Raw genomic sequence first — 12,531 nt, 5'->3', positions numbered from 1 at the left:
GTGATCATCTAACTGAATCATTCATTATTCAATTACTAAATGCAGAAAGAGAAGGTAACAATTCATTATTCAATTTACTCTCTCCCTTTTCTCTCTTCCTCTCCCTAGGGTTTGCTCCAAAAGTGGAGCTTGGTGGAGAAGGAAGCTTGCTTGGGAGTGAAGCTAGATCTCGTGCAAGGAGTTGAGGAATAAGCTAGAAGTTGAGGTGAGTTTGTGTGGTTATGGGTTAGGGTTTGGCTAAATCTCTTGAAGTTGATGTTCCTAGAAGATATTATGTTAGATTGACTTATGAATCCCCAAGAAATTTGGGTATTTGGTATTGGTATAAACCCTAGGTTTAAAAATGGGGTTTTATAAGGTATGAGATCTAACATGGGTTTGTTCTCTTGTAGCTTTAATTGGAGTATAAACTGACGCGTTGGAAGACTCGGATCGATGTTCCGACGAGTCTACGTCGAGTTGTTGAGGAAAAACCTCATTTTGGCTTCGTTTGCCGTGGGTCGAGGGAAATCGGGGACCATAAATCGTGGAACTCGGGTTCTAGCACTTCAGCATCCCTACGAGGTGGGTGGTGCTATTCGGAACAGTTAGATTTCTCTTTATGTCTAAGTCACCATTTGAGCATGTATGTGTAGGATTTATATATTGCAGGGTTAAATGGTAAACATGTTGTTACTCATTGCATGCTTTTCGTGTAAAGATGCATATGATTTGACAATAGAACATTGGACACTTGGGAACCCTATAGATGCATGAATTGAGATAAGAACCTAGCCAAGGTAGAAAATATGGTGACATTGTGACAAACGATTGAAATAGCACCTTGTGGCATTGAATGCTAGTGAATGGAACACTGTGTATTGTGGCAGTAGTGGACATGGCATCCTCATGGCTTGTGGATTGGATCATACTCATCTATAGTCTTAGGCTTGAGGGCGGTCGCTCCTCTTCAAGCGATGAGCTCCGGAATGGTCATCACTGGGTCGTAGCAGTATTGTCAAGCCCCGGGGCCGATTTTAGAAACCTTTATATAATAAATACCATTTTAGAAACCAGAGTTGCGGAAAACGTGCTCTTTTTTATTTTTTGAATTCAACCCCGCCCACGTGACGTACAGACCCGCCACAAATACAAAGTTTCTCTGGCCATACGGACAGAGTCTCCTTTATATTTACTCGGCGTACCAACAACAACATCAGGATCACAGCAACAACCTATATTTACCAATCCACAAGCAATTTATGCGATGCATTTCTATACAGTTAGCGATCCTTAGAGATGATGCATGCCTCTAAACATTACTTAAGCGCTGGATGATGCGATGCACAATATAACAGACATCCTATTTGAAAGTGCTCCGAACCCGAAAGCTTTGTTTTTAAACACTAATTAATCAATCATAAAAATCATTCGAAAGCTTTTTAAAACTGTTTCCCACTCGGAAACTTCATTTGGAAAACCGACTAACTCGAAGGGCAGAAAATCACGACGTATAAATACAATACTAAAGATTCATAAATCCAATTGCATGCATAAAAGAAACACATCAACTCAAACCAGTTCACAAATATCCAAACATTCATAGTGATCATCTAACTGAACCATTCATTATTCAATTTACTAAATGCAGAAAGAGAAGGTTACCAGGGTGACGACCGCTACTGTAGCCTAGCTAGGGCGTCCTCCCGTCGGTCCAGACGCCAACTCTTTGTTCGAACCACCTGGGGAAATAGGGGGTAAGAAATCACAATCAAGGTTTTCCAGTGGGTACGACAGAGCCATGAAGGCAAATCGTATTCTCTGGAAAACAAAGGAGATAGAACAACAGATATGTATATAATATGATATAAGAGCAACTACAGTAGTAATAGAAACAGGAAAGTAAATGAGCAAGAATCTAACTACTACTGTAACAAAAACCCTCAAGGGTATATAATCCAAAATTAAACCCAATCTTGTGCTGCCATATTGATCTGCAGACAAAGGAGTCGATGTGTTGGTTGAAGCCAGATGCAAGGACATACAACGCCGAACCACAATCAACTAGATCGAAACACACGACAAAGGAGTCGATGTGTTGCCTGGACCCAAGGTCCACAGATATACAACATATGCAAGCCTGCTCTACATGTCTATCAACAACTACTGTAATGCAAGCAACAAGGCATAGATATGAATGATAAACAAATATAACTGACATGTAGAGACTACGATACTGATATAGAAGAATAGAGAAAAGTGAAACGATCTCACCGACTACCAGCTCGAAGCACCCACCTGTCACAATCGCGTCGGAAACCTAGGTGCGCAACAAGTCAATCGGACCTACGCAGATCCACCGGGTTAGTATCCAACCCACAAATCCAAAATACACGACTCACGAACCCCACCAAAATCCCCAAAATTGGTTTCCTTAAACCGATTACTGTAACTCGTCGGAAGTTCCGAAAATCACACCGGGACGCCGTCGGGACCAACTAAGTATCCCGAAATTCACCAACTCGTGCCACGAGTCACCCGCTGCCACAAAACACACCGATTTGGACGTCTTGGCAGCAAACACAAGATTACACAACTAAACAATTATTGACTGATAATTGTTTGGATTCGGGTTCCCGGAAGTGTCAATTTCGACACCAGAACCTATCGTCGCTCACCCGTCATCTCCGAACTCACGATATGACGATGGTGACTAGCTGACAAGGCTCAGCGACACAACACAGGGCAAACACACCTTCGGATGAAATCCGAACCGAAACCGCGTTCCGCCGGTGAATTTCGCCGACAAACATACCGAAATCGCTATTCGATTTTCGTGAAAGCTATCGGACCTTGGACAATCAGTCCAGCGGTCACCACATACACATACGTACTGCCCATAGTAGCCACAAGATGCACAATTGCATAAAAGTCCCTACATTTACATAAAATCCTATCATTTTATGTAAATCGGGAGATTTTTTGGCTCGTTAACGCAAACCTAGGACTTCCGACGTCCGCCGAGACACGTACTGACAGGTCTCGACGTGTCGGAGGCCGTGCACATGATCCGGAGCACAACGGCTCACTGTGGGAGGCGCGGGAGCGATCCGAACATTCAACGAATAGTTCGCACTCGTGGAAAACTGTGCCGAAAAATGCAGTTTCGGAATTCGCTGATTCAAAGTGAGGTGAGCATTATGATCAGCATTGACCAGCGACCACCGTGCTCACAAGCAGGACAGTCTCGGATCGCTGGAAAAGCATGCGCAAACCCAAAACAGCAACCAAAAACCCTCAACTAAGCTTACCGGGGCGGTGGGAGCTACGACACGGCTTGCGGCGGGTGCGCCGCCGGCCGACGGGTGCGTCCGATGTGGGGAGGTCAGGGCTCGCGCCGGCCGGCGAGGGGCGGCGGTGGCGGTGGCGGTGGAGCAACCCGAGCCCGCACGGGCTAGGGATTGTGTTCAAGAGCAGCTGCGGCCATGGCGGCCGGTGGGGAGCTCAGGGGCGATGGCAGTGGACTGTCGGAGGCCGGAGGGAAGCGTTGCGGCCGATCCCAGGCAGCGGCGGCGCGAGGGGGAGGCTTTGCTTCACCCTCGGCCCGAGCAGGTCTGGGGCGGCCGCAGGCTGTCAGAGGCGGCAGCGGCGGCCCGCAGGGCCGGCGGCCGGCGGGGGAGGTTGTCGAGGGTTGTGGGAGGGTGGCGCAGCCAACCAAAGGTGGCGGCGGTGGTGCTGGAAGGGAGCTAAAGCTCCTTGACCCGAGCTTGCCCAGGCCGGCCGTAGGCTGCTAGGGTGGCAGCTGCAGTGCGCGGAGGAGGCGGCGACAGGCGGGGACGGTCGCCGAGGATCAGGGGTCACTGCCAGAGGGGCCCGAGGGTATAGACCCCCCCTTGGTGGTCCTCGGCACAGGTGGTGGAGGAGTTGAGGGAGAGAAAGGAGCAGATTGTGGTGGCCGCGACTAGCATGCTCGGGCTGGGTCGGCGGCGGCTGGGGACGCATGGCGCACGAGGTGGGGGGGATAGGGCGGCTAGGTTAGCTAAGCTAAGGAGGGCTAGGGTTTGCATGTGTAAAACCCTAGAAACTATATATATACATAGGGCATAATTGCGCATAAGTCTAGCAAACTCAGATATTTTAACCCGAGTCCCTCACAGCGCGAATAAAACGCGCGAACACACCTCAATGTTCAATTTCACGCAAAACTGTACATAAAATGTAGAACCTTTTAGCAAAATTACCGTTTTGCCATTAATGACCCCTCCTTGATCAACGCGCGATTATAGGAGATCCGTCCGTCAGATTTGTGAATGGATCGCACCAATGAGATTAGCACAACAGAGACAACAAATACACGATTTTGTTTTGCCTGGTTTGGTCGCAGATTCGCGGTGAAACCCGTCCTCTCTCCGAATGGCAGTCCTCTCTCCAAATGGCAAAACCCGCACAAAAATACATATAATATATATATCTCCAGTTTTCTCGAAATCCGTGCGTCAAACCTGAAATCCGTCAGCGTCAATGGTTCCAGAATAGTTAGACCATTGAAAACGAGCTATTGGATCGCTATGAACGGAGTCCGATACGCGCCGGAAGCCATCTCTAGACCTTGGCCTCTCCGGAAACCGAGGTTACTATTCACTTTAAGTGAAAAGTAAAGATCGCGTAAAATCTCCATTCTAACTCGTTTTCTCCCGAAACTTGACGAGTGCTTTTATAATTAAAATACACACAAAAACATCGTCAATAGAGGGTTTAGTTACACTGTCAAATCTCAGTCCTTATAGGTATCTCCCTAGAAGACGGTCCCGTCGAGTCGTAGCGGTATCTCTCCGATAGTAAGGATTTGGTTGGTGAGTTTTGGGTTAAACCTACGGGTTAGCCAAGAGGATTGGGTATTGGCAAAGGCAATCTGCACGCATTATGAGCATCATATATATATTGTTTCATTATCCTTGCCCAGGCATAGTAGCTGCATTTGTTTAGAAATGACTATCTATCTATCTGTTTTCTTCTACTCATGCCTGATTGGACCTAGTGGGAAAGTCGGCGTGGTTGGCGGCCGAACCCACTGGGAACTTCTTGTAGTTCTCACCCCACCATTTTTACAGATCCGAGCGCGAGCGGGGTGGTCGAGGATTGCGGCAAGAGCATAGCGCCCTAGGTAGTGGACACCCGTGCATTAGTTGTTCTTTTATTTCATCTTTTGTATATGACGAAAAGGATGTATTTTGGGAGCTAAAATTGTATATAAAGACAGATGTAAAGGATTTGTATTTTTGGTTAGATGTAATCAAGTTTAGTGAATGGATGTAATAGTTAGGAGTTACTTTCACTTGCTCTTGTTACTTGTCCTCGCGCAAGTCATGTATATTGTAATTCTTCCTGGGCAATTCTTTATACATGTTATGAACTTGTGGAGCCTTGGGCGGACAGGGAAAAAGTTCTGTCCGTTCGACGTCTGTGTACATGCCCGAACCGACCAAATTGGCGGTTGCGTGGCGTGACAAAAAGGATGAGGAGAGAGAAAGTGAAGGAAGAGTGGGGACTAAATGGAGAGAGAAGAGAATGGGATGAGGATAAAAAGTGAAGAGAGATGGATAGAGATGAGAGAAGTGAAGAGAGGGATACGGAATAGAAAGTGAAGGGAGATAAGTAAGGAGAGAGGGATGAGAGAGTTAAAGAGAGAAATTAAGGACATAAAATGAGAAAAGGGTGAAAAAAGTGGAGAGAGAATAGGGAGAGAAAATAAAGAGAGAAATGAGGAGAGTGGGGAGAGAGAAAATAAAGAGAGAGTAAAAAATAGTGTAAAAAAGATCAAAATTTTCTCGCTTCCTATATATTATGAATTTCATCTCTCTTAACATCCTTTTAATCTAGTCCCTCTCTTTTTCCTTGTATTGTTGGAGGTTTAAAAGGAGGTGAAATTTATATCTTTCTTAAAAGTTCACCTTGCGTACCAAACATAGTTAATAGGGGGCTGAAAGTTTACACGAGTAATATTTCACTCTTTTCGAAGAAAAAGTGAAGGGTTTTGTACATTTGAATATGAATCTTGGTGAGATTCAGGGTGGATTGATTTTTTGTCCCTAATTGCACTCGATAGGAATTCTACTTTTGTTAGTATAATATTAACAACCCTTTGATGGTAATGACATTAAGGTGTATTGTTGGTTGGTATTTAACTAATTTAAGTCCGTGTCATGCCCCGAGACTGCCAACTGGGCCCGCTTGGGCACGCGCAGATCCGCCAAATGGCCAAGGCCTTTTCTACCCTCACGAAGCGGAATTATGCATTAACCTGTACAATCATACACGATATGTATACATATAATATCATATAATATCAGAGCACAACTACTAAGTTGAAAACATTCAACTTTAAATATTTGAAAGTCTACAACTAATTGTATATTTCACAAAAATTAACTTCTTTAGGCAGTGTTTGTTTCGGGAGCAAAAGGGGAATAAGCCCTTGTTCCTCCCTTTGTTCCCAAATGTTGCGTTTGGTATCCGAGAACAGTAGTTATCGGGTTTCTAGAATAAGATGGTATAAGACTGGAACTGCTGTTCTACCTTTTTCCCTAGAACAAGCTTATTCCCAGGTGGGAACAAGGTTAATTAGAGTCTAAATTTAATTTTAATTATGGTATTAAATTATTAATTTATCTAATTAATATATTTAAATTATTATTTATTGCTTAAATAATAATAATAATAATTTAATTAATTTTTTTTACTAGTTATCTAGCATTAATAATTTACCAACTAATTAAAAAGTTAAATTATTTTTTATAACTAATTAATTAATTAATTAATATATTTTCACTATCTTATACAATATTTGTAGCTATTAAATTTATTAATTTATTAAATTATTTTTAAGTAATATTTTGATGTTAATTAATTAGATAAAATAATTTTAATTTAAAATTATAATTCTTATTCCCTTTGTTCCAATCTAACCATCCAAACACTTTACTTTATTCCCAGGAAAAATCTAATTTTCATCCAAATGCAAAATTAGTCTTGTTCTTGCTTATATCTGAACTTGTACCTATTCTTGGAATAAGCAGTTCTTACTTATACCCGAACCAAACGTAGCCTTAGAGTTTACAAGTTTTGATCTTAAAATGGTACAATTCTTTGATTATTCATAAAATAAAGGGTACTTCTAGACCTCTCTCTAGGTCTACTGTTCCCGTGCTCCGTGACATTCTTGTTGCGGTCACTTGCTTTGTCAACGATGCTAAGATCCGTAGAAATGTAAACTACAGGAGGTGAGAACTACAAATAGTTCTCAGTGGGTGCAACCACTAAGAATGGTGCTCTACAGTCATTCGGTCCAAAGGAGGCATTAGTAGATAGATATTGATAACAATAAATATTTCTATACTAGAAATGCAATAAGTGAATCTTACAACTGCCATGCCTTAAGTGTTCCAGATGCTTACTATGCCGCTAGTTATAGGTTTCTCCACTTACCTCATGTCTTTAACCATTTATTTGATTGGTTCTATTTTACACTACACCTCATGGAGAGCTGAGAGAAATCGTACTACTCTCCAATCAGTTGACATACACCTCATAGAGAGCCGAGGGAGATCGTAGTACTCTCCAATTGGTGCACTGGGAGTCGAGGGAGATCATCCCTCCAAGTACCACATGCGGAATTGAGAGGATCGGCACTCCGGCGCATAATGGGAGTCGAGGGTGATCGGCCCTCCCAATGCACATGAGAGAGTCGAGGGTGATCGACACTCCAAAAGATGCTTCCGGAAGGTCGCGATATTACACATCATGACACCCTAAATTCAATGATTTCTAGGGTTATTGTACATATTCATTATACACAACTTTGATTGAGGAAACAAAAGACTTTCGAGAAACCATTTGGTGGGTTCGACCTAACCAGAAATCGTTGAACTCCTTCTATGTCATCTATTTCTTGATTCACCTTGCTTCCTTGATAATCATGACATTAGGAACTCATATTATGGATATGAAACATGGCATTTCGATTATATGCATGTTGATTGCACATTCCTTACTATACGCCTTATGTAGCATATTCATATATATGTTGGTTATCTTCTATTCCAAATAGCATGTTGATGTACTGTGTTTTTGGGATATTTTAATGACAGTACCAGCAAGGAAAATCTCATATTGGAGTACTTATATTTCAGCTGACTACTTCAGCCCATTGGCAGCTATGAATACTTTAGCTGATTGTCAGATATGCATCATACTTTGTATTTTCCTTTTTTATGTGATGGAATTCTGGGTACATCTAAAGTGAATTGTTTTTTTTTTTCTTTCCTTTTGTTACCCTTGGAAGGTAGACATAAATAGCCACCGATGACCTTGCGAGAGTGGAACGAAATTGTCAAGCTTCTTGCCAATTGAAGATAGTAGAACTGTAAGTTAAATTTCATCTTCTATTCCTGATAAAATCGCATTATTTTGCAGTTGAGGAATCCTTCTCACCCCGGCAGTTCTGTTCCGACAGCTATAAATAGCTTAGCAACATTGCTTAGAGAACGCAGTGTTCGAGCTTCATTTGTCGCAGCTGACGGCATAAAATTGCTTGTTCCTTTAATTTCTCCAGCATCCACTCAGCAGTCTATTCAGGTAATTTATTTCATTTTGTATTGTGCTTTTGTCCTATCATATTACTATATGGTCAATAGCATCAACCTGCAGATTCCGTCACCTGTTGTGCTTTGAATGTAATTGTTTTCAGTTTCTGTCGTATGTGCCATGACCTGGTGTTTGCATACCAAATTTATTGTCCTTTTGCAGCTTCTCTATGAAACATGCCTCTGTATCTGGCTTCTGTCATATTATGGTAAGGCAGTTGAGTACATGGCCACTACTAGGGTCCTTCCAAGACTTGTAGAGGTTGTAAAAGGATCTACTAAAGAGAAAGTAAGTTTGTTCACGTTTTTATGTTTATACTAGTAATCTACGCTAAATTATACTAATGCTCTACACTAAATAAGTATCTAACATCGTTAATGGCTTGTACGTATTGAAGGTGGTTAGGGTTATTGTATTGACCTTCCGCAATTTGCTATCAAAGGGTGCTTTTGGGGCTCAAATGATTGATCTTGGATTGCCACAAATAGTCCAAAGTTTAAAAGCTCAGGCATGGAGCGATGAGGTGAATTTTTGACTTCTGTTAACATTACATACAATAATAATAGAGCGCATGAAATTGATTTCTTGTGGTGATTGTATGCTTTAAATGCTTTAGGCATGTCCGTATCTATATTGGATATGCCATGTGGGTGAATAAAGGAGATTTGTCTAGCCATATATTATTCGTGGTTCAAATAAAATTTCTTAATCAAACGAAACGCAAGTACGTTGAAATAAGCTGTCTCATATTTCTATTATATGGTCTTTTGTGTACTGGTGAGTACAAGAGGTCGGGGGTGCATGAGGGAGGGCAGGGAGCAAAGTAGGATTTTAACCCTCAGATTCTTAATTTTCGGTGCTATTTCATTGAGCTGTTTTATCATATTCTCGGTTTTATATTGTGTTGCTCCTTGGTTCAAATATTGTGTAGCTAGATTTGGAAAATCATTTGCTCTTGAAACTCTGTTTTTTATGTGTTTTTAAAATCCAAACTGCGGTCAGTAATCTCATGCCATAATAAATTCATAATATGTGATAGCCGTGATGCTTCAATTCTTTCCAGAAAGTTTATAATATAACAAACCACCAACTGATTTCTCATAAATACTCAGTCCGACCTAAGAACTAGGGTAGAACCCTTTTTTCCCCCTTTTCATATATATTGTATTTGCGAGAAACTTTCCGTGATGTGTGTTTTCAATTGTTTCTTGATGGGATTCAGGATTTATTGGAAGCACTGAATCAGCTCGAAGAAGGGCTCAGAGACAACATCAAAAGATTGAGTTCTTTTGAGAAATATAAGCAAGAAGTCCTTCTGGGTAATCTTGACTGGTCTCCTATGCACAAGGATCCTGGATTCTGGCGTGAGAACATTACAAACTTCGAAGAGAATGATTTCCAGGTATTTGTTTATCTTGACTATTTATTTAAAAGTTAAATGCAAACCTTTTACTATGCTTTTATGGCCATTTTAAACATTTGAAGCCTTGGGAAGGCTTTCAAGCTATTGTGACCTTTTGCAACATTGCAACCATAGGTTGCAACCAAGATTTGCAATTTGAAGTCTAGTAACTGGTCTATAGTATGCAATTGCCCATAATTTGAAGTCTAGTAACAGGGTTTTGTAAATATAATGGGAAGAATCTCTGGTTTAAGTGACATTTTGATGTATAAACTCTTTTGGGTCAGTTAACACTGTGTGTACATAACGGATGATGCTTTCTGTGTCTTGTTCCTAATTTTCAGTGTTAGTAAGCTTTCCTGGTCCAGGCTCTCATTCCTTTTTTTTTTTAAATTCCCATCGAGAGTTGAAATATGTGATGGGATGCTTTTGAGCTGTGAAAATCTGCTTTTATTAGACTTCTTACTCTAAAACTATAAAATTTTAAAATCTAAAATTGTAAGTTTTAAATTTAAAGTTTTAAAGTTTTAAATTTCAAATTTCAAATTTCAAATTTAGATTTTAAATTTCAAATTATAAATTTTAAATTTAAATTTTGAATTATTTTAAAGTAAAATTCAGCAAAAAAGAAAATTTATTATTTGTAAACAGCAATTTTTTTTTTGCCAAATAGCTTTACAAAATCACTTAAAAAAATCGTTTTCCATCTAGGCTTAGCCGAACGCTTTACAATTTTTAACCAAAATTGTTTTTTCAAACCAAAATCAATATGCAGAAATTATTTTTCCAACAGCTTGGCCAAACAGGCCCAAGTTTTTTACAGTTTTACCTTAATAAGTTGCTAACAATCATTGACTTTCAAGATAGTGCATTGTGCAGGTGAGTTGATTTCTGGATAATTATATTCTTCAAATTTGGGATTGCTTATTTCTTGTCACTCGTAGGTGTCATTGTCATGACCCTAAACAACCAATTAACAAATGGTTTTCATTCTCAGTTGTCTTTTAAGCATCGGCTTATGTTGTAAGACCGAAGTATCTTTCTTCGTATTTTACTAGAAATTTGTACATATTGTGCTGCAGATCCTGCGAGTCCTCGTCACAATTCTTGATACGTCGAGTGACCCAACAGCACTTGCCGTTGCTTGCTATGACCTGTCCCAATTCATTCAGTACCACCCAGCTGGGCGGATAGTTGCTACCGACCTCAAGGCAAAAGAGCGGGTCATGAAGCTCATGAATCACGAAAATGCTGAAGTGAGAAAGAATGCACTCCTTTGCGTGCAGAGGCTTTTCCTTGGTGCCAAATATGCCAGCTTTTTGCAGCCTTAGAAGTCCTAAAATGCTCTTCCGCCGAGCTTTGTTTTTTATTTAAATGTATCGGTAGATTATGCTGTGTAGTGAAGATTCAGCCACTCTGTCGTTATTGCAAAGCCAAAGCTATACGTCTGAAGGGAGAAGATTTCTTTTCTTTTTTTTCTTTTTTTTTTTTTTTTTTTTAATTTTCGGATTGAAATTGGGGATCCAAGAGTATTTTATGTTTTTTGCTTGCTCTATGTAATAAATCTTTGCTGTTTGTTTTCTGCACCCAATAATACATATTTTGCCATGCTGCCTGATTTCTTGCGGCATTTGAGTGTGAAACATTGTGCGATATGTATATTTGGTGTTGCCTTGTTGCTGCATATTATCTATCGTTTTTTCTTTTTTCTTTTTGTTTTGTATGGTGGTAAAATTTCTGTGCTTGAATGATTCTGCTTGAAGAGGGCACTTAATTGTGTTGGACTGCTGTGGATTGGAATTTCTAAAAATAGTATTGCTATAGGCTTCCAAGAATACTGCTGTTGCGCTTCAGGGTTTTGGCGAAAGTCTAATTGGGGGCCGTGCGTAGTAGATCATCACTGCAAGTATAAGACTACAATCAATCAATCATCCGTTAAAATATAGTGTGTATTCTACTAGTTAGATATCAATAGTACATACATAACAATTGAATTAACTTAGAGCGTACATCAACTTCACGTAAATAGATGCAATCCAACGTAAATATATTCCGAATAAGAACATAGCTCTAACACAACTCATCTCCAAAATAGCATACAACTCCAACGCATACAAAATGTGAGCTAGTCTAATATAAAAACCTCATCACCTTCTCCGTCACACACAAACTTCCATACAGATCACCTTGATGTGGTTCAAGTGGGTGGGACAGCTTTAGCTATCAAGCAATGCCCTTGCCATGATCCCGGACCTCTCTCGTGCTAGAATGTTTTGCAAACGTAGTAACGAACAATGAATGTGAGAACTATTTTAACCTAAACTCCCAAAAGGTGAAATACGGACCACCTTGATGTGGTTCAAGTGGGTGGGACAGCTCTAGCTATCAAGCAATGCCCTTGCCATGATCCCGGACCTCTCTCGTGCTAGAATGCTTTGCAAAGGTAGTAACGAACAATGAGTGTAAGAACTATGTAAAATAATCTCCGGTAGGTATCGCTGCTGAGT

The 12,531-nt window shown here is 40.7% G+C and overlaps 1 protein-coding gene across 1 annotated transcript; it reads left to right on the top strand.

Annotated features, from left to right (window-relative positions):
• Positions 407–11,667, top strand: LOC109728744 (probable V-type proton ATPase subunit H). Its single transcript, XM_020259255.1, has 6 exons — positions 407–564; positions 8,452–8,613; positions 8,785–8,910; positions 9,020–9,145; positions 9,845–10,024; positions 11,107–11,667. Exons 1-6 carry the CDS (start codon positions 436–438, stop codon positions 11,353–11,355), a joined length of 972 nt encoding a protein of 323 aa, XP_020114844.1. The 5' UTR covers positions 407–435; the 3' UTR covers positions 11,356–11,667.

The sequence above is a fragment of the Ananas comosus genome, linkage group 24, assembly GCF_001540865.1.
Source record: "Ananas comosus cultivar F153 linkage group 24, ASM154086v1, whole genome shotgun sequence".
NCBI classification, from domain to species: Eukaryota; Viridiplantae; Streptophyta; class Magnoliopsida; order Poales; family Bromeliaceae; genus Ananas; species Ananas comosus.
Note: the sequence above shows the minus strand (reverse complement) of the source record. Positions and strands in the feature narration are given on the sequence as shown.